The following is a 24,021-nucleotide window of genomic DNA, read 5'->3' as shown; positions in this document are numbered from 1 at the left end:
GTGCAGGTTGCCAGCCTCACATCTCCTCCAGAACCATCTGAATCCAGTGACCAGATATTCATCAGGATGACTGGAGATGACCCAGGATGAGACAATTAGGGTTAAGTGACTAGGCCAAGGTCACACACCTAGTGAGTGTCAAGTATCTGAGGTGAGATTTGAGCTCAGGTCCTCCTGACTCCTGCACTCGTGCTCTATGCACTGCACCACCTCGCTGCCCCATGAGTTATCACGAAGTAATCAAGGAACAGCACACCTCTACGTGACATTACTGATATACCTACAATACTGCCTTAGGCAGAAAGACAGTGAATTATTCAACATAACACAAACTCGGAACTTCAAAAGATCTCTGTTTTCACGATTTTGGATATTTTCTCTACTAGTGCAGCTTGTAATCACACTAACTCTTTATCAACTGCCTTCATGGGTTAATGGGCCTTCCTGAAATCCAATGGTCCTAGCTATCTGGTGATGAACCTTTCTTCAGTTACATGAGCTTGTCCATAAACATTACTTTCAAAGAGCCTCCACTTTCCTTTCAAGGCTAGTAAACAAGTGGAAACTTGGTGTAGGCTCCCTTGAAAGTTCTTCACTTTTGTACACAAGTTACTCTGATGCACTACCTTCTTGTTGTCATGAAAATCTTGAATTGGACAGTTCCTGCTAGAACTCTAAGAGGACAAAAAAATACCCCTCTCAATCCTGTCTTTCCTTCTTTTCCTAACTGCCATTTTTCATGCTGCATATAAGCACAAAAAGTACTCATCCCTCACGAAGTATTCATGTTGCACATGCGTATAACCTTATATATGAGATATCCTCTTGTTGCAACATATCGAGAGAAATCTAATTACGTGTGACTCCTTTAAATTCTGAAATGTCGATGGTTTCTTTGTTATTCTAGAACAGCCCTGATGATTGCTGCCCGTTGTAAACCAACAGGTGTAGTCAGTCTTCTTCTTCAATATGATATTGATCTCTCTTGCCGAGATACATTTGGACAGACAGCTGAGGAACATGCTGCTTTCAGTGGTCATTCCATGTAAGTATCAACGTTTTAATTCTAATAATTTGTATGGAATTGCATTTAAAATCATTTTTCCTCCATACAAAGGAGACTGTCTGGGACTTTCATAGTTGCATAATATGGCAAGCATCTGGCAAGCATACTTCAAGGCACTGTGAAGAAGTTGGTCCAAAGGCCAATTTCGGTTATCCAAGTTCAGGAGGACATAAGCATGAGACGAGTTACAAAGTAGAGTCAGGGAATGTGAGATCAGATTTTTCAGAAGTAAGGATAACGAGGATGATAGGTGCCATTTTTATAGTTCTATAAGGTTTTCCAATGTTTTCCATACATTTTAGTATTTGGTCTTCCCAAAAGTTCACTTCACAAAAATTTATTTATAAAGTCTGCTTTAAAGACACGGTTTTTTTTCCTGTTTGTTTCTTAATCTTTGCTGATACCTCCAGTTATAGTAGATTTAAAGTTAGTTTTAGGAAAAGCCACATTATATGTTGGAAACCTGAAAGTGAGTGACAGCTAAAGAGAATAAGTAATAAATATAATAATCAACATCAAAATTTACAATGAGGCAGTTTGGTCAGGGGAAAGAGTGCTCTAATTGGAATCAGAGGACCTGAGGAGAAATGATGCCTCTCACTTTATGGATCACCCTGGAAAACTGTTAACCTTTTCTGGAACTCAGTTACTTAATCTAGAAAATAAAGTGTTTGGAGTAGATGATCTAAAGCTCTGAATCTATAATTCTCTATTACTGTGACTCTGAGTACATGTATATTAGGTTTAGGCTGAATAATTAGTTATACCCTGCAGACTTTATCAAAAGAATAACAACAATTTTGCTGATAATCTGATATTAAAGTCTAAGGTATGCAGAGACCCGGTACATATAATTTTATCTTGGTTGATGTACAAATATTTTGTTTTATCTTTTACTTTGTATATAGTCATTACGAACTAATTAATCAATATGGACAACAGAAGGCACTTAATCAGCCCCTTTCACTCCAAATCAGCAGTTTGGAAAGGGCTTCTGATTCCAGATTTACCGTGACTGGACCTGCCAAGAATCAGGAAGGTAAGAGTGACAAATTTAAAAAAATAGCTAATTTTAAAAAATAATGAAAGAGCAATCTTTAATTTCATATATATTAAACATATATGTATATAAATATATGTATGTATGTTCTTTTTCCATTTTATACTTTTAAAGGTTAGGAATTGGTCTACTTTTGGTTATTTACTTAATTATCGTTGTAGGTTGATTATCCTGAACAAAACAGCCTCAAGGTACTTTGTGTTATTAATATCTACTTTCTCCAAAAATTTCTTTAAACAAGTTACAATAACAATTTTCAGAAGTCTCCATTGTTATAAATGAAATTAATTAAATCATGTGAAAAATTTTGAACATATTTCACATGTATTATATGTAGTGATATTAGTTATTTTTGATGCTAAAACATGGGAAAAATAAGTACGTAAACGTCTCCTGTAACTGTAGCATGTTCACACACAGAGGCACACCGACACAGATGGGCTCATCTAATATTTGGACATATAAAGGCAGAACGGTAAAACAGCTGGAGAGCAAAGCCTTCTTCCTTTTTGGAAGTGTATGAAAATCACTTATCCAAGCTTTGGAAATGGATACATTTTAAACGTTTCCAACATTTCTAAATGTTCATAAAGCTTTCAGTTCAGAGATACCAAAGAGGATGCAAAAGACACAGAAGTTAGGGGGAACAGGGGACAAAGGTTTGAAAGGTAATACATATATGTTCCTAGATTTTTGGTAGATATTTGCACATGTGCCCACTTCCAACATCATCCTAGGAACACTTCCAATCTCCTGATTCAGGCCGTTAAACTTTCAAAGAGAAGAGATTTTTCTGAGTGGTTGCCTAATATTGAATCCTGCCAGCTGGGCCATTGGGAATCTCAATGACCTGGGCTTGCAATAATAACTTCATCCCGTATTTATGAGTTTTCTGTTTCAAATCAATTTACCCTTTACCTTGTGAGAAAAGCAGTGTGGGTATTCTGTTTACTTCCATTTGAATGGTGATGAAACTAAGGAGCAGTTAGCTTAGATGCCTTGCTCATGCCAACAGAGCTCAAAAGAAAGTGTGATCATGCGCATATTACACTACAGATCTGAAAGAGATGAGCTATGTAAATCGTTCCTTAAAAGAAATAAGAAATCACAATGGCACAAGAAACAGTATTTAATTTTAAGTATATCTAGTACAGTCTAAAATCACATCCTTTTCAGAAAACATTCCTTGCTTATAGCTTGTCAGGTGATGAATGAACTTCATTTTTCTTCGTTTTCTTCGTTTGTAAAATAGTATATCTCTAGCTACATACATGCAAATAGAATGAACTTTTAAGATTAAAAATGTCAAGTTGTATTCCTCAATTTCTATTATGTTATCTAGAGAAAGAAATTTAATCAAATTTTTTGAAATTCCAAATCAAATTGTAATAAAAATAATTGTACTTAGGAAACTCAATGAAGGTGGAATGTCTATGAATTTCATCAAACAAGAAAATTTATAGTCTACAAGACGGAAATAAATATAGGGAAAACTGAAAGGATTGTTACTGATAGAACTATTCATAAGTAGGTTTGTGACAGATATCTGAATGCAGACACTGACTTTATGAAATATATAATAACCAGAATCATTTTCTATAGAAACCCAAATCAGAGTGTAAGCGCAACCATAGTAAGGTTAGAATTTTAAAAGCTTCAAACAACTAGGGATAGGAATAGGAAGAAAAAAATTTCTTTTTTTAAATATATTTTTATTAAATATGTATGCTTTCCTTGAAATACTCATTCTGTACCATAAGACATTTATTTGTTCTATCTCATTTATGTTCATCAAAGAATTAGTAAAATTTGTTATCTGATACACGAGTGTGGCAGTACAGCATAGCTTCATGCAGCATTAGACAAAATTGGTGATGACTTTTTTGAACTTGAGGAGTCACTGAGCTGTGACCATGAACCTCAAATCTTCATTGTTTTGAGGGGAAGATGAGAGTAGTAATAAAGTGAGGACATATTTTCTTGAGTTTTATTAGTAGTGAACCCTTTGCGTACACATTTTCTTATAAATCATATTGGCAAAGGAAACCAGGCTCTTATCATGAAGTATGAGTGTGATAGAGTTCCGATCCTGGGGCCTGGTAGTCATTTTTCGTTCCCTGAAGCAACATCTTCCTTCCTTGTAATTATTTCTTGTTTTCTTTTGTTCACATTAATTGAGAATAAGCCCAAATTATTTGTCAGAGAAATTCGAAATTTTCTGGTTTTCTGGCATTTTGACAAATTATTGTATTCTGGGGTGGAGCATTCCCTAATCAGTAATTCTCATTTCTTTGATATTTTAATTCAGGGTTATGGTAGCAAAGTCACAAATTATCCCAAAACATTGCAATCCAAAAGTCTTTTTTCTCTCTCTCCCTGATGATTGATATTCAGTTTTGTTTTCATGAAGCCATTACTTTAATTGAGTAATGTCATCTTGTTGCACAACTCTTCATGGGTAATACAAATTGGAAATGCTGACAAGTAAAAGTTGTCCTTCCCAAGTCAGACAGTGCTGTAGTGTAGCTAGATAAGACAGGCAGGATTTAGGACTAAGTGATCTAGTCCTGGCTCTGCCAGGTATTGTGTTGAATTAAGAAATCCAGTGCTCTTGTTAATTACTTTTCTCTTCTTGTCCTTAGCTTTAGGAAACAATGAGATGAATTTCAGTTTAATGAGTGGGTTATATAAATGTCTGCCTCAGGATACAAGCCCATATCACACAATTCTTTTTGGTGATAAAGACAAGACTTGTATTTCCGTTGGCATGAATTATCTCCTTCTGCAAGAGCAGGTTAGCACCTTCTGTGAAACTTCGGGTGGCAGAGAATTGACTTGAGCACTGAAAGGTGAAGGGATATATTAATTTTCACGTAGGCAATATCACAATCAAAGGTGCAACAATAATCCTATATACAAAAACTTGCACAGTAGTACCTGTTTCTTGATGCATTTACCTTTGTGCTCCCCTCCAGAAGGGCTCTAGAGCACGGCCCCATATTTCAGCGGACCAGAGGACCTGACTTTGACTATACATACATACATATTTATGTATGTGTGTGTATCTATGTATACGTGTACATATACATATATATCAATAATTGAAAATTCCCAAAGTTAATAAAAAGTTTTGCATATGTTCATTGATGCAACCAATTCCTCTTGTCAAACTAATTGTAAATACTTAATAAACAAGAAACCCCTGCTAAAAAAAAGCTTTGAATTTAGTAATATATTGTGGACTGATGAATAGTAAAGGTAATTATATAGTTTTGTATATTAAACAACATCTTAAGACGTTTTTGGACTGATATATAGTAAAGTCATTTAATATTTCAAAATAGACAATGGCTGATGTAGGAATTTAAAGATGTAAAATTTCTTCCTCTAAGGACATGAACGAATTGGGCATGCAGGTGAAAAAGCCAGAACAAGAAAAAATTGAAAATCCCCAAGTAAATCCCCAATCAGAAAGACTGAAAACCAGAAGAGAGATTAATAAAATGGAAATTAAGAAAACTATTGAAGTCATAAATGAAACTTTAAGTTGGTTTTATGAAAAACCACAAAATTGAGAAACCTTTGAGCCATTTGATAAAAAAAACAAAACAAAACCAAAGAAGAAAAGCAAATTACACTATCAAAGATGAAAAGGGTTGAATTCACCTACAATGAGCCGGAAATTAAAACATTAACTAGAAATTACTTTGCCCAACTGTATGCCCATAAATTCGACAATCTAAAGGAGATGGATGACTATTTTAAAAAATGTGAATTGCCCAGATTAACAAAAGAGGAAGTTGAGTAGTTACATAACCCTGTCTCGGAAAAAAGAAATTGAACAAGCCATCCATGAACTCCCTAGGAAAAAATCTCCAAGTTTGGATGGATTAACAATTGAATTCTATCACACATTTAAGGAACAGTTACTTCCAATATTATATCGAGTATTTGGGAAAATTGGCAAAGGAGTCCTCTCAAAGTCGTTTTATGATGCAAATATCGTTGTGATACCTAAACCAGGAAGGGCCAAAACAGAAAAAGGAAATCCTGGACCAATTTCTCTAATGAATATTGGTGCAAAAATTTTAAAAAAGATTTTAGCAAAAAAAAAAAATACAGCAACTTACCTTGAAAAGAATGGTTCATTATTAGGAAAACTATTAACATTATTGATCATGTCAAAAACTAACAGAAACCACATGATTATCTCAAAAGATGCAGAAAATCCTTGGACAATATACAACACCCATTCCTATTGAAAAGACTGGAGAGCATAGGAGTAGATGGAACTTCCCATAAAATAATAAAACAATAAGTAGTATCTACCGAAAACCTTCAGCAAGCATCATATGCAAGGGAGATAAGCTAGATGTACTTGCAAGAAGACCAGGGGTGAAACAAGGATGTCCATTATCACCCATGTTATACAATATGGTACTAGAAATATTAGTGGTAGCAATAGGAGAAGAAAAAGAAAAGGATGGAATTAGAATAGGCAAAGAAGAAACTAAGCTATCTCACTTTGAAAATGATATGATGATATACTTAGAGAATGCCAGAGGCTCTAGTAAAAAACTACTTGAAATGATAAATCATAAACAACTTGGCAAAGTTTCAGGTTGCAAAATGAACAGATCTTCTGCATTTCTATATATTATTAACAAAGCTCAAGAGCAAGAGATAGAAAGAACAATTCCTTGTAAAGCTAGGTTAGACACTATAAAATATTTAGGAGTCTACCTGCCAAGAGAAATCCAGGGATTATCTGAATACAATTACAAAACCGTTTTTGCACAAATAAAGACAGGTCTAAGAAAGCGGAAAAACACTAGTTGCTCATGGCTAGGCCAAGCCAATGTTAAAAAAACATGACAATTCTACCTAAGTTAATTTACTTATTCAGTGCCATAACAATCAAATTATCAGATAATTATTTTCTATAGCTAGACAAAATAAGATCAAAATTCGTCGGGAAGAGAAAAAGGCCCAGAATATCAAGCGAACTAATGAAGAGAAATACCAGGGAAGGTGACCTTGATCTACCAGATCCCAAATTTCATTATAAAGCAACAATCATTAAAACCTCTTGATACGGGCCAAGAAACAGAAGGGCAGACCGGTCGTATAGCTTACGTCCTTCCGACGCAGTGGTCAAAGAATATAGCAATCTACACTTCGAGAAAGCCAAGGAACCCAGTTTCCTGGGATAAGGACTCACTACTTGACAATAATTGCTGTGACAACTGGATAACATTGTGGTGGAAACTAGGGTTAGAACATTGCCCAAAACCGTACACAGGAATAAATTCCAAATGGATACATGCTATAGGAATAAAGATTGATACTATAAATAAATTAATGGAGCAAGGAATAGTCTATTTTTCAGATTTATGAAGAAGGGAAGAATTTTTGACTAAACAGGAGGTGGAAAGCATTATGAAATTCAAAATGGAAAATGTTGATTCCATTAAACTGAAAAGCTTTCTACAACCAAACCCAATGCAACGAAGATTAGGAGGAAAGCAGAAACCTGGGAAACAATTTTTGCAATTAGCGTCTGTGATAAAGGCCTCATTTCTAAAATAGATGGAGAAGTGAGTCAAATGTACAAGAATAGAAGTCAATCCCCAGCCCATTACCGGTCAAAGGTTATGAATAGGCAGTTTTCAGAGGAAGAAATAAAAGCTGTCTAGAGTGATATAAAAAAAGCTCTCAAGAACTTTTGATTAGAGAGATGCAATTCAAACCAACTCTGAGATACCACATCACAGCCATCAGGTTGGGTAACATGACAAAATAGGAAGATGATGCATGTTGGAGAAGATGTGGGAGAGTTGGAACACTAATCTCTTGTGGGTGGAGCTGGGACCTGATCCAACCATTCTGGAGAACATTTTGGAACTATGTCCAGAGAGCTAAAAAATGTGCACAGCCCTTGACCTAGAACTACCGCTTCTAACACTGTATCCCCAAGAGATCACAAAAATGAGAAAGAGTCCCAAATGTACAAAAATATTTATAGCAGCTCTCCTTTGGGTGACCAAAACCTGAAACTCTACGGGATGCATATCATTTAAGGAATAGCTGAATAAAGTGTGGCACAGGAATGTAATGGAATACTGTTTTGCTATAAGAAATGATGAACAGGAAGATTAATGAGAGGCCTGGAAATAGTAATGTGAAAAGATTGTGAGTGAAAGGAACAGAACCAGGAGACCTTTGTACACAGCAACAACCGCTATATGGGAGGAATTTTTCTGCTAGGCGTAGCACTTCATTGCAATGCAGGGATGTACATAATTTCCAGTGGTCTCTTAAGGCAAAATGCCTTCCACATGCAGGGAAAGAACTACGAAATTTCATCACATAATGAAGCAGATCATTTTCTTTTATATTCTGTTTTGATTTGTTTTAGGATTTCTCTCATTCGTTTTAACTCTTCTATGTAACATGACCAAGGTGAAAATATATTGAATTGGAATGTAAGTGTAGAATCTATAACAAACGGTATGCTGTCTCAGCATGGACATGGGGAGATACGGGGTTACAGGGAGGGGGGAATCTAAGATATATGGAAATGACTGTTGAATACTGAAAACAAATGATATTTTAAAAGTATACAATAGTTTCAAAGCTTCAAATTTTGATTTCTGAGATATATCTCCAACATGTACATAGCTTTCTTTTTCATTAATGGTAAAATACATATGTGGAAAGGGTGTTTATATATTAATAACTTTGAATTACTAAAGGAGATGACTAAAACAATTTTTCTTTCTTGAAATAACTCTCCAAATGGCAAAAGTTTTTCCATCATGTCTTAAAAATATTTTATATACGTTCTTTCCTATATGGATAAACTAAACTTAAAAAGTAGCTTTTATATTTTTATAGTTTTGAACATACACTTCCATTAATTTTACATTTTCTCCCCCTCCTTCCCTTTCCCCCTCCTCAAGACATTCTGCAATCAGATATAGGCTGTACATGTATTTTCCTATCAAACGTTTTTTCACATTAGTCATGTTATATAGAAGAACTGGAGTGAATGGGAAGAGCCATGACAAAGAAAATAAAACGAAAGGAAAATTGTCTGCTTGACTCTGAATTCACACTCCTTAGTACTTTCTCTGGCTGTGGACGGCACTTTCCGTCATGAGTAAAGAAAAACCTTTTAAGACTGATAAATTAATGGATACCAGAGGTGTAGAGATGCCAGTAGGCAGCACTGGTAAGGAAAGAAATGAAACTGTATTATTAACTGTTATTCTACAAGTGTGCATCGAAGTGGATGTATTCAAAACATAATTCTAGCTCTTTATTTCTGAGATAAGAATATCATTTATACGTTGTTTGAAAGTACCTTATTGTGACTGCTTACATATTACGCGAATTTCCAAATTATACAACTAATTAAGGAATCATCCACACTGGGGTCCCTTGTGATATAATTGCATCAATCACTGCCATTGTTTGGAAGATATGATGCTGTGTTGCAGCATCAACTTCATAAGAGCCCCCTGGGAATCTTGAGTATCCATCCCTTCAAAAGAATCACCTTTACATGTGTCACTGTGGAGCATGTTATGTACTGCTCCATATACAAATATGTAAAACCCTTGAAGTAGGGTCTACTTGAAATGTGCGTTGCATGTTGTGTTAACACTATATTCTTGTTTTATTTCAAGAACTGATAATTGATTCTAATTGCTGTGATGCAAACGCCATAACCGGAAGTACACCAAATTATGGCTTTCATTCTTTAATTCACATAAGGGTATCCAACAAGGCTATTCGTTTTGTGGGAAGTTGTGATGGTATTATATTGCTGAAATACACTTGTTGATAAACCTTTCATTCTTTTTCTTTCAGATTCTCTTGAGAGACATCAAAATGTGAAGGTAATAAAAATGATACTGTTAATTTACATCTGATATTTATTCAAAGCTTTCAATATAACTATCTTCTTCTTATTGGTTTCATAGTCCATTCAACCCACTACAGAAAAGCATGTTTATTACACGAATGATAATCTGGGAAATGGAGTTCAGGAAAAACGAAAGTCATGTAAGTGTCCTAATTCTATAATTTAGGAAGAAAGAAAGTATATTTTTAAAAACGTAAATATTCATATCCTTTTCTCCTTCCATTTCTCCCTACTTATCTTACAGATTTAGTGGAAGAAAGGAACTTAGATGACTCAGATGATATTGACGGTATTGTCTCATTTTCCCCTTTTTTACAAGTAGGAGATTAAGTGATTTTTATTTTCAAAAAATCACACCTAATAGGAGATGTGCCCTGCAGTTTTCAGTTTTTGCTGTTGTGTTATGAGTACCGTATTTCAAGTGGCATTTTTGTACTTGCTGCCTCCTTTCTACATTTCCCAAAGCCACATAAATTGAGTTATGTATGTATTATCGCAATTCAAGTTAGTATTTATTAAGGAACGATTATTTATCATGTGAATATCACATTCTTGCTGCTTTATTGGACGATGGAAAGATAAAAACAAACAGTTTTTTTGCCTCAAGAAATTTACTTTCTCTGAAGGGGTACAACGTACAAACTGTGTTAAAATGTCAGTAGTATGGAAGGTAAGGGAGAAGAATTACACTGCTCCAGGAAAATTGAGGGGTGAGAGATCAGGAGAAAGGGTATTGGTTGTGGAAGAAAGGTTTCATAGCCCCGAGAACTGCAGCAATAAGGTACCACAGAAGGATTGAGAGCAAGAGAATGGCCAGTTCAGGGTCTTAAAGAGATTACTTGATGACTTTGTGTAGAAGGAAGCAGAGAAGGTAGAATTCAGAAATATGAAGACTGCTTAGTAAGCTATGGCAAAAATCCAGGTAAAAGTTGAGGAGTTCGTGAAATGGGGGTTCTTTGATACTGATGAAAAGGGAGAGGATGACAGATGTGATGGAGGTAGAATCAACAGGGACTTAGCAGCTTTTGCATGTGTATGTTTCTTCATACACACACATACATGTATGGATGAGAGGAGTATCAAAGATACGGGCCCATATTCCTGAGAAGATGGCATGCGTTTACCAAAGATAAAAAGTATTAAATACTGTAGATTTAAGAGCTGGAATGGAGAGAAAAGAAAATGATGAGTTCAGACTTGTTCATGTTGAATTTGAAGCTCCAGGAGGACATACAGGCTGAGAGATCCAGGAGCCAGTCCCAAAAGATGGTGCCCAAAACACAGAACAGTATTTAGGTGTGGTCTGACGAAGGCAGGGGTCAGCTGGATTTATATCTCCCTTCCTCTGAACGTGATTTCTATTTTGATGAAATCTAAAATTGCTTTGTCTCTCACGGCTATTATATTGATTCAGAGAAAGCACATCATCCAAAAAACTCCCAAGAAATTCTGACAACCATTTCTATGTAATTCTCTATCCTGTTCTTGTACTTGCGTTTGTTATTCTGCCCAGAAAGATGACTTGTAGGAATTTGTCAAATGCTTTTCTGAAAGGGAGGCAAAGTATAATGACAATAATACCCTGTTCCGTCAGTCTAGTAAGATTGTCAAAATGTGAATATAGTCTGCTATGACGTGTTCTGACCCTATCTCAAGAAATCATGAGAGTTGCTAACAAATAGCATCAGAGGAGGTTATCCATGAAGCATAGAACTTGAACAGTATGTGATCACGATCATGTAAGGTCAAGAAAGAGTAAGAACGAGGATAAAGGCTATCAGATTTAGCCTTTAGAGACCATTGCTAATCTTGGAATCAGCAGTTTCTGTAGAAGGTTAGATCCAGGGCAGACAAAAGGGTTTGACAAATGAATATAAATAACTCTACTACTTGGACAGTGAAAAGGAGGGCAGATATCAGATAATATATTCCCCACATTCCGTGAAGGCTAGCAAGCCTCTCTCCTGCTCTTTCATCATTGAGAAAAACAAGTAACCCAATGGATTGATTACTCCTGGCCTAACTACCAAAATGATCACACATGACCATTGTTCATTAGTTTACCTTTAATTTTCAAATTTTACAATATCATCTGGAATGAATACATAAATCAATCCTCACAGCTTCCTGTGATTTGGTATAAAATGAACATCTCACAAGCTACTTAAAATGCAGCAGTTGATTGAGATTACAGAATAATTTGATGAATGCATGATTAGTGAAATCGAATTTTCTTATATTCATTCCTTTCTTGAAAAGAGAATACAATGGATAACTTATAGCTGTCCTGATTGCCACTGCTGATAAGAGGGGGAGGTTTCATTTCTATGAGAAAAATACTTCTGAATAAAATCACCTGTTACTTAAACATTAATGCCCATTTAACCCAATAATTGGAATTTAAAGGATCATCAGAGGAAAGTCAAGAAAGTTTTGATAAAAGTGACCTGGAACAGGTATGTAATAATAATATTCCAATTTCTGATATTTTGTATTATGCAAAGTGCCTTTCATGCTAGTTTGCTTGCAAGACTTTCATAACTTGGTTTACTTTTCAATGCTTTTTGCAATAACTTTAGAAAATAATGCATGTTTCAGTGACAACGAATAGGAATAGTTAATCTGAAAATGAATAATTTTAGAAATTGTCTCCTAGTCAAATATGTCCATTGTGAATGCTAGAAATTTGATGATAAAGCTGGAATTTACTTCATTTCTCCCTATATATTAAAGAAGAATGTTTATAATCAGGAAGATGTGATTATATATATTATACATATGATATAATAATATATGATTATATATCGTTATTTTATATACGTTATATGATATCATACATGATATCATACATATATATAATAATTTTCACAAGATTCCTAAATAATGTAGCTTCTAATGGGTTAGGTGGCATACTAGGTAGGGTCAATAAGACCTAATTTTGAATCCATCCTTGGATTCCTAGCTGAGTCTATGATACTGGACAAGCCACCTTACATTTGTAAAATGATTATGAATATTGCTTGTCTCACAAAATGGTTGTGAGAATGCCACGAAGTTTTGTGAAAATCTGAAAGTGCGACAGAAATGTTAGCCATTGTTGTTCTTTAAATATTTGTTTTTTTAATTTTCCCCTGCTGTCATGTATTTTACAGGACACAGTACAGATGGATGCAAACAATTGTGATGACCTCACTCAGTCTTCTGACACAGCTACAGAGGGTGATGATTTACCTGCCTTGAACTATAAGAATGTTTTGTTAGTGATGGAACAACTTAGTGTTGGTTGTGATGGTACGAACGTTTTACAATTTCCTAAGAAAATAACAATGTTCAACAGAAACCAAAGATGTGTGTGTATGCAAGAAGATACAACTGAAGTCCTAACCCATTTTCTCATAGCAAAGTAGAGGTCAGCTTAATCTCTGGCAGGCCTTCACCAAAGAATCACTAAGTACCTATTGTGTGCTAAATATTCAAAGTTTAGATAAGTTTCCTCATTCAATGTGCAATCTAGTACGGAATATAGCCTACATAGATAACTCAAAAATTAATATGTATATTCATATATATATGTATATGTACATATACGTATATATGTACTATATATGTGTGCATACATATGCATATATATATGTATGTTTGAGAAGCACAGTCATATTGCTGTTTGAGGTTCAGTGGGGGAAAGACTATCAACATTACAAAATAAATAACCTGTGTGTGAAGGTAGCATTTGAGCTGACTTTTAAAGAATGAGTATGAATTCAGTAGGTAGAGATCATGGGAAAATAGGGAGATGAAATGAGCATTTTCAACCATGGAAACTCTGAGTAGAAAGGTAAAAAAGTGACACTGAAAAATCCAGTTTTTCTGGACAATATATACCTGTAAGAATTAAATATGGAAAGTTAGGATATTGCACATTTGCACAGGGCCTTGATTTTGTCTGTAGTGCACACACTTAAACGTGGAACTTCAGTTTCATAACGTATAAAATGTCATACTTCACAGGATTGTTGTTGGAGGAGGTGTATTTTGTAAGCCTCTAAGTGCTATATTATATAATCTGTGTTATTAATATTGGTTGGTAATAGGAGAACCATTGAAGAGACTGAACTGACTACGAGTATAAAGGTCTCAAGGAGTGAACTCTTTCATGAAAAGAATAGTCAAAATATGATAATCTTTCATAAAATGGCCCCAAATATCAAACATCTTGTAAATATTCTGCCTAGTTTTTATAATTCTTCTCTCAGCATGGCATAGAGGATAGAGCATTGGACACGATGCCATGAATAGCTAGGTTCAGATTCTGCCGTTTACACGTTCCAATTGTGTGAATCTTAACAAGTCTTTTAACTTCTCTGTGCCTCAGTACCTTCTTTTCTTTGAATCGGTGAGCTAACCAGTTCCCTCAGTGTCAGCTTCGCTTCTACTCCAGTGTGGCTACATCCAGCAACTGGGTTCTCTCTTGTTGCCTCACTTCAGTTCAACAGTGAATGAATATATGAAGAATTGGAAGTTACCAAGGAAAACCCAATAATCAAGTTCGTTGAAACTGTAACGACATAACGAACATTTCTAACTCTGGATTAGGTCTCAATTTGACTCCATATGTCTCTCAAGAATAAAGGGGCAGCTATTTTCTTTAGTGCTCAGAACGATTTTTGACCTTCCTCTGGTGTTTCAAGTTACCAGAGGTTTCGCCAATGAATAAATGAGGATGGATATTTCAATGTGTGAATATTACATACTTACTGATATTATAAATCTCTAAAGAGGAAACAGTGTTTCCATACAATTATGTAAAGCAAAACATATTTATATTTCTAAAATAATTCAGTATATTTTCATTATGTAGATATTAAGTATATAATCCCTTGGATGAATCTTATTTGTCCCACCCAGAATACACCTCAAAATACTTCCTTTTCACAAATATTTTTCTTTCATTGTGAAGAATTCTGAGCTTTCAGATTTTTTTATATCAATTAATTTGTCACTTAGAGATTGTGTTTCATTGCCTACAGTGCACACATAGAAATAGGTTATTGTCATCTTCAATGTAAATTTTTGACAACGCATTATTTTGCAATATGTGAGGATTTATACGTGGATATGATTTTGTCATTGCCAGAGTATTTGAATTCTAAGTATACTGCTACGGTTCAGCGGATTTTAAAATACTCATGTTTTTATTGACTTGCGTTTTTCTCTGTACAGATTTTATTAAACTTGTGAAAAATGAAGATGCAATACTTAGATATGATCGATCAGTGGTACGTAAAAAAGGACATTGTCCATTACTCACCAGGAAAGTGAAGAGTTTAGAAAACAAGATTTGTGGACTGCGGGAAGAATTATCAGAAACAAGGCAAATGGTGTCTGACTTAGAGCAACAAAAAGCAGAATGGAAAAGAGAACTCCTTAGCACGAGGTATGGAACTCATGATTTTAAACAAATCCTTGGAAGCTTTTTTCTTACCGTTGAAGAAATGTGATAGAGGATTTGAGGTTAGGAAGGCCAAAATACCACCTCATTCAAACAGTATTATGAATGAGCCCTACTTACTCATTTTTACTCTGTGGATATCAGGTAGAGATGCATTTGTAGTGAATTTTGAAAACTGTAACACAAGTAGCTGTGTTTCATTTTTTTCAACATGAAGTAAAAAATCACTTCACTAATCAATAGTAATGGAAAAATGGATGTAATTTCATATGCATCCCCCTCTACACTTTTCACCGGCGTCTTTGAAATGTATCAGAACTCGGGAATTTGGAAATAATCTTTTGTTCCAGCTCCATACAATTTATGGAATTTCTCTTCATTGAATACAAGAAACAAAAGCATCCAAGTGAATATATGATACAGTTTTGATAGAATTAAAGTGCCCTGCAGTAGCCTGGATAAAAAAAATGGGTCCCCTCTGATTTTGATGACAACTGGCAGAGGGGCAACAAGTGCCACGCAAAGACCAGAGTACCACGGGCAGGTCACCTGGAATGAATTCACAAACTCAAACATTTTTGACATCAAGGTAAAGCTTTCTGACACTTTTCAGCAGCAAGGGTTCTTAGGGAAACTGCAACCCTAGCTGGGTACAGGTAAAGTTTATATACGATAGTCTATAGGAAAACATGTGCCAAATATGCTAAGCAGATGATTCAAGGTGAGACTAGGCAAAGGTTAAGCAGAGGTTATTTCTTAAAGGAACATGCACTTTTGGTATCTACCTGGCAGGTATTATACGCAGAGTTCACAGGGAAATAGCATAAGGAGGAGTGGCAACTGCATAGAGATGCGGTTTTCGGACTGAAACATCCCTAAGTTCACTCGTGGTCAGGACAGACTAACGGATGCCAGATTGGTCTCACGAATATCTTGTTGGACAAGAAAAATGTAAGGGAGTGTTCCTATATCTAAATCGAGGAAACATATGATGGGTCAATGAGTAGTCAATGTCGTTCTGGCCATGTTCACAGACTGTTCAGCCAGCACACAGCTGTTCAAACTTCTGAATTCTATGGTTGTAACTGGCTATTGTATCAGGTAAGGAGATAATAGTTGTTGCTGTGACAGGCTGTTTTCTTGCACTGGGGAGAAACTGCCTGAGATAATGTTTTGAGGCTAGGGAGAAATGCGATTTTGAAAGAGAAACGTGATTTTAGAATTGTGTCCAAGCACAGGCACCCAAGAACTCCATCAGTTTCTGACACATCCTGACTTTGTGAGCCTGTGCAAATTACGTTTATTCTCAGTGTTATAGGGAACAGAAACAGGTCAACTCAAAAGTGTAGAGCACGGACCACTCTGCATGAACAGAGGGAGTTCCTTGACAGGGAGTTCCCTACATAGATCGAGTTCCCAATAAATTAATCTTCTTTTCCTTTAGAAATCCAGATGAGTATATTCAATGGTATTTCATCCTTATTTCTACTGCATTGTCATTGAAAAAGGACAATTTTCATCTAGGGTTCCCGGGAAGCAAGAAGAAATTGAGCAAGACGCTGAAGAAAAGCTAGTTCTAAAAATGAGTCACCAGTTCAGAAAAAAAGAACGACGTGGTGAAAAAGTGGAGCTAAGACAGGAATTTCAATACCCTCTCAGAACTCTGGACCTGGAATTGAGAACAGAAACAAATCATTCGAAACAGGTAAATTGGAATTTTAAAGTCACTATTTCCATCTGTTCTTGGTAAGACAACTTGTGGGTTCCCTGGGAGTGGGGAAGTGAACATCATACTCTTTTTAATCTTGAGAAAGGACTAGGATTTTTATGTCTAGTGTAAGTAAGTTGGGTCTAATCATTTGTAGATATGTACTCATGAATATAAAAAAATATATATCCCATGCAGTAGCATTAGAATGTAAAATTGCAGTCTAAAGAGCCATGAAAGAGTAAAGTGAAATTAGTACTTTTTAAAGTATATCTCACAGTAGAGGATCACTATGGCGTAGTGAATAGAACTAACCTGATATCCAGAGAAACCTGGGTTCAAATGTTGCCACGGAGTTCATCTCACCTAACCCTGAGCCAAAGGTTTCAAAGTCCCCCAAATCTGTCCATAGAACTCAGTGCTGGAGGATCTGTTTGACACCACTGCTCTATCCTCAACTTTGATAGGAACATAAGTTCCAGAGGATTCCTCTCCATTTTTAGAGAGAGTCTCCTTATCTGAAAATACTTTGGGCAATGCAAGTGCAAGTTCGTTCTCTTTTTCTCTTCCTTTCACTACACTTTAGCACACATCCTTCAGGCTTTCAGAAGAGTTTATTGGTCTCTAGGGTCTTTATGTTTTACTTATTTACGTGTTGATTTACTTAAAATTATTGCAGACTTTCTACATGGAGGAAATGCAAACTCTCAAGAAGTCAGAGTACTGGACTGAGCCTATTCATAACATGATATTTAGTGAGGATTACTGTCAAATTATACAATTAGTTACAAAATTAGGTTCATACGTATGAGTTGGGGGAAATAGGTTTAGATAGCATTTTGCCTGAAAAGATATAAGAATCGTGGCCAGTTCTAAACTAAAGTTGATTTATTGATGTTATTTGAGAACCCAAAAGCTAGTGTAATTTTGCATCTTATTCAGAAAAGTATAGCTTCCAAAATAGAGAAGGCGAAAAGCACTCTCTACTCTGAAGTGAATAAGTAGATAGGCTTATGTTGTTTAACTCATTTGTGGCTTCCTCAGAATTATGCTCGCTAATAAGCAGGATGGCAAACAGGATGAGAAAGGCCCTTGGGGACCATGACTTGTGAGGATGTGTTCAAGAAAATAGAGCTATTGATCCTTATATGTTCAAGTTTTTGAAGGAGAGTCATGTGGAAGAAGGACGAAGCTTGCTCTGCTTCAGTCTAAGGAGAAGAGCTAAGAGCCATGGATAAGAGTTGCACAAATGTACATTTTTAAGATTAATGAGAAAAAACTTGCCAACAAAGAGAACCATCCACAAATCGAATGAGTTCACTTGAGATATGGTATCTATCCTCACCTGTGAAGACTTCAAGCTGAGGCTTGTAAGAGTTAGGGACTTAACCCTGGGTGTGGATCGCCCTGAGGAGTGATTGAGTTTCCTTTTCAACTTTGAAATGCTTTCCTTCTTGTTGCTTTTCCTTTTCAGTAGCCTGTTTTTCTTTGAGTTTTTAAAGTTAGTGTCCGTGCTTTGTCGGATTCTGTATTCCAGTTAAAGGTAAAATGTTGTTGCTGACTGTTGAAGGAAAATGATGATGAAAATTTTATGAACTTCTTGTCCGCAGGACGAAGAAGAGCTAAAGGAAACTCAAGGACCACTTTTTCCGGGGCTAAATGTTATAGCTTTGCAAAGTGGGATTCTGAACAATCCTCTTTCAAAGCAGAAAGAAAACAAAACAACTGCTTCCAAAATCACTCAGACTTCTGAGATATTTACTTTGGTCATTTTCAAATCTAACTACATATTTTGAAAGTTCAGATTTCGGTTCTTCATTTTGGGACATCTTTGTTATCCTCAGTCCTGTCCATCTGTCTGCAACAGATAGTTCAGGACACAGCTAGTGACTAAAATCAGCACAATACTGTTTGTCTTGCTTGACCGTTTCTTTTTCTTTTAATTGAATGATCTCTCCCGAGACCCAACTTTACGTCTACTGAAAAAAGTTCCTGGTGCACAACAGTGCCTCTTCCTTTCTGGACATAGGAAAGGGGCAGCACATCAGTGTCACTAACTCCTAGCTTAGAGAGAGAAAGGAATGCAACTAGGTAGAAGGTGACACCTCAAACACAAACCATTTTTCTTCCTTGATTAAGGGATATCATCTGCTTGTACTTTTCAGGGAAGAGAGTGAGGGTTCTGAAATATATGTTAATAGATTGCTCTATTTCACCTTCTTGTCTCCCTCATCTTTCATTAAAGAAAAGGAATAAAAGTATTTGCCACAGAAATAAATTTCACTTAGGTTTCTGACATAAGGCTCTATCCGGGCCATGAATTCCTCCATTCGCTCACATTCATCATTGCTCAGCATGATAGAAACACAAGTTTCTCAAATGCCAAAATTAGAAATTTTCATTTTCTTCTGTTTTTCAACAGTTGTTTGAAGTAAACCATTTGGGTTGTTGGCCCTTAGTAGTCCTTTGGTGCTTGCACACTGGAGTGCTTCATTGAACTCACCTGTGACCAATGCATGCTCTCCTTCTGGCTTTTTAGAAAAGATATCATAGAATGCAGCTTCTAAGCTATTGGATAAAACTCTGTTCTCTGGTCCTGAACGGGATCCAACGCTTCTGGAGGAGTTTGGTTGTGATGGGAGTGCAATAGTCATATTTTATTATTTGGCCCCAATAATTCTTTCATCATTTCTTTAACATGTCATGGTTAAGACTAGGTTACCATCAGTAGGGGACCACATTCTAGGCCTGACTTTTCCCTTCCCTAAAATGAGAGATTTCAACTTGATAACTTCTAAAAGTTTTAAATCAATGATGCTATGAAAATGCGACACATCCATGAGAAAATCGATTATTCGTAAGACTTCTACTAAGAAACATAAGACTTATGAGTTCATTGTTCTGGAGTGAAGTTCATTGTACCAGGGCAAGGAGTCTCCATTTAGGACAAATTCTTAATATCAACTGCTGAAAGGAAATAAGCTATTGAAAAAAGTGTGCTAGATTTGGAGTCTGAAGAGACCTGGATTGAGATATTGCTGCTGATACTTACTGAGTGTGATAATGGACAGGTTGTTCAATAATGTATCCTAACCTAAGTTCTAATCTGTAAAACGGGGAGGAGAATATCAATATTTCCCGCATCAGGGTGTGGCAAGGCTTAGGTGAGACAATGTATGGGAAGTACTTTGCTGAATACCACCAAAGGCAATGTGTCACGAAGACTTTAGAGAGGCCTGGAAGGACTTATGTGAACTGATGATGAGTGACAGGAGCAGCACCAGGAAAATGTTGTATGCAGAAACAACCAGAGTGTGTGAGGAAATATTCTTGTAGATGTAGTATGTCATTGCATTGCAAGGACTTAAAAAATTCCCTTTGGCTTCTTGAAGCAAAATGCCTTCCCCATACTGAGAAACAACTATGAAATTTGATCGCAGAATGTAGCACAGCATTGTCTTTTCTGTTACATTTTGTTTTATGGTTTCCCCCGTTCATTTTAATTCTTCTAGGGAGTATAACTAAGGTAAAAATGCACTTAATAGGAATGTATGTATAGATACAAGATACTAGATAAGATATAAGACAAGATATTGATGCTCTATAAGATCGTACACCGTGTAAGGCAGTAAGTGGAGAGAGAAGAGGAAAGGAGGTGGGGGAAAGGGAAAAGAATCTAAGATATACAGAAGAGATTGCACAACACTGAAAATGAGTAAAATAACACAACATAGAAGAGGCAGTTTGAAAATATTAAGTATTTTAATTCTATTAACAATATGACTTATCAGCGTGGAATAGAATGGACAGAGCAAAGGAAATAAAATATAAGCTTTCTAGGCCTAAAATTACACTCCATGTCTTTTGATTAATGAAGCACTTTTAAAATGTGTTCTTTGTGAAAACTGACTCTGAGAGAAATGTGAAATAGGGCAAACTCCCTCATTTTAATTTTGTTTTACTAAAGTATGCTTCTTGGTACCTTGGCGTTTATGTGGAATTGCTAGGGAATAATCAGCATCCATAACTTTATTTTGAGTAGCACTTTTTTTCTGTTTATTATGTTTAGATTCCTGACAGCCATGAGAAAGAAAAATATCTGTTCGACAAAAATCAAATCTTAGAGGATGAAAATGCCATGCTCAAACTCGAAGTAGATACACTAAAAATTAAGAATCGAGACAAAGAAAACCATATAGAAATTTTAAAGGAAAAGAATGATTATCTTCAACAGAAATTACAGTTGAATGCAGAAATATTAACAGCAATCAGAGTACAGTACAGTGAAGAAGTAAATGTTGTGACAGCTGAGAATGCAGTGCTGAATTCTAAATTGGACACTGCAAAACAAAACACAGAGAGACTAGAGGGCGAAATTGAATCATACAGGTCTCGTCTGATGTCTGTTATTGACGATTATGAGCAAAGTGAGGCGTCCAAGCTAGCCCTTGAACATTCCTTTCAGGAAGCAAGAGATGAGTGGCTTCATGTACAGGACAAGTTAAACAGTGACTTGTCTAGTTTAAGAGAGAACCATGCTTTCCTTTCTGAAGAACTCTCTCAGGCTGAAAGTGGAGCCAAGAGTTTAGAAAATGAGCTAGGCCATGTCCATGAATCCCTCAGAGAAAAGACATATATTGTAGAAAACACACAGAGAGAACTGAACCATGCTGAAGAGAAGGCAAAGGAACTTGAAGAAACAAATCAAGTGTTAAAGGAAAAACTCAACAGATATAGTTTGGAAAATGAATCTCTGCAAGAAAGATTAGGTCAAATCCAGAGTGAAAATATGGTGCTTCAGCAAGCGCTTGAAGACACACAGAAGAAAGTCACGATGAAAGAAAAGCAACTGAGTGATGCCCAGGTACAGTTTATTGATCTCTTCAACAAACTTTATGCTGATAGTGAAAAACAACTTCTTCTATTAGAAGAGAGCAAGAAAGTGTTATTCAGTGAATGTAACCACTTAGGAGAACACATGTGTAAATATGAAATTGAGAAGGGTGAGAGAGGGTTCGGTCATTAAATGTCTTGGACAAAGATAAAGCTTTTCGAAATGAAAGTCAAAGTAATTTTAATCAAGATAATTTAGGAATTTGAATTCTCAACAGGCAGGTGAGGTTATCAACTTTCATTGGGAAAATGCTGATATGTAAGAATTGAGAATGAGAATCCATAATATGATAAATAGAACAAGTAATATCATGATTTTGAAGATATATGATTGCAATAATAAGTAAATATCCTGTAATAAAATATAAGTAATTAACTTAAATGAAAATAATGTGACATATAAAATAATAATTTAAACATCTACGAAGTGAATGATTTTTCAGGAAGCATTTACAAAAGGGAGATATCACTAAAGTTGGACGTTAGAGCAGATGGTATTAATCCATTCATGTTTTTCCTAATGCAAACATTACTTGATGCAATTTGGTTGAGTTAGCAGCCCTACTAGAAGAACAATTGCTGAATACCTACCTATTGTATATCTATATCTATCTGTCTATCTGCCTATCTGTCTATCTATCTCTCTATCTACCTATCTATCTATCTATCTATCTATTTATCTATCTATCTATCTATCTATCTATCTATCTATCTATCTATCTACCTACCTACCTATCTATCTATCTATCTATATATCTATATTGACATGTAAATATATATAATTATATATTTATTTGTATTGATATATTTGTTCCTGTGTGGATGTGTATATGCACACACAGAAATATACATGTACACATACATAGATACATGCACATTTGTGTGCGTGTGTTTTTCCAAATGTGTGTCTGAAGTTTGTTAAAACTCTGCATCTAAGGGTGACTTTTCCAAGATTTTGTGTTCTGCTTCAGTCCATTGCCATCTAGATGGCTTTCAACAAATGATTTTCTGTCTTTAGGCTTCTGGTTCTTGATTTGTAAAATGATGTACTAACTCATCAGTAGTGTCCCTTTTTGCTCGAACAATCTGGAGATTTACGTGCGTGAACTGCACTTCTGTTACACAATTAGCAATATGAAGGAATATAAATATTTCCTTCAGAAAGGCGGTGCAAAATTTAGGTGAGATGATGCACTGAAACTCTTTTCCAAAAACCTTGACATGTCTCAGATAGAATCATCAGTGTGAGAAAAAATGTATGGAGAAAAGGAAACGAAATCTAGTGAAAGACAGACAGCTTTGTGAGTTCAAAAATGGTGCCCAAATCTTCTGGTTGATGAAGCAGTTTTCAGTCGTATGCTTTCGGCAAATTGACAGAAATGGGAAAGAGGTGAAAGTCCCTCAGTTAAGTTTTTCTCTAAATACACTATGCTTCTTGGCCCCTTGGCGTTTCCTTTGAATTTTGAAGGAAATATCAGAATAAGTCATTTTATTTTGAATAACACTTTCTTTTCTTTTTCTTATGTTTAGGTTCCTGTTAGGAATGTAAAGGAAGAATACTTGCAGGAGAAAAAGGAAATCATACAGTATGAAGTTGCCATGCACAAAGTGGAATTAAAAACAGTAAAAATTAAGGATCAGCGAACCAGAAAGCACCACAGAGAAGAAACTGAAGCTTTGAAAGAGAAGAATGAGGAGCTTCAACAGGAATTGCAGTGGAATAGAGAAGCATTAAGAAAAATCCGATTTCAATACAGTGGCCAAGTAAAGGTTCTGAAAGCTGAAAATGCAGCGCTGAACTCTCAATTGGAGAATGCAAAAGAAAACACAGAGAGACTAGAGAGCGAAATTGAATCATACAGGTCTCGTCTGATGTCTGTTATTGACGATTATGAGCAAAGTGAGGCGTCCAAGC

General features: G+C 35.7%; 1 protein-coding gene across 1 annotated transcript in view; it reads left to right on the top strand.

Moving 5' to 3' along the window:
• Window positions 1-24,021, top strand: part of LOC140522476 (uncharacterized) — a 58,309-nt gene that overhangs the window by 5,771 nt on the left and 28,517 nt on the right. Inside the window, exons 5-11 of the mRNA XM_072637907.1 lie at window positions 908-1,045; window positions 1,975-2,105; window positions 10,002-10,030; window positions 13,209-13,347; window positions 15,277-15,490; window positions 17,030-17,210; window positions 21,283-21,504. Of these exons, the coding sequence (XP_072494008.1) occupies window positions 908-1,045; window positions 1,975-2,105; window positions 10,002-10,030; window positions 13,209-13,347; window positions 15,277-15,490; window positions 17,030-17,210; window positions 21,283-21,504 (1,054 nt within the window). The remainder of the gene's footprint in view (window positions 1-907; window positions 1,046-1,974; window positions 2,106-10,001; window positions 10,031-13,208; window positions 13,348-15,276; window positions 15,491-17,029; window positions 17,211-21,282; window positions 21,505-24,021) is intronic.

This window comes from Notamacropus eugenii, chromosome 2 (genome assembly GCF_028372415.1).
Source record: "Notamacropus eugenii isolate mMacEug1 chromosome 2, mMacEug1.pri_v2, whole genome shotgun sequence".
NCBI lineage: Eukaryota > Metazoa > Chordata > Mammalia > Diprotodontia > Macropodidae > Notamacropus > Notamacropus eugenii.
This window is presented reverse-complemented; position numbering and strand designations above follow the sequence as displayed.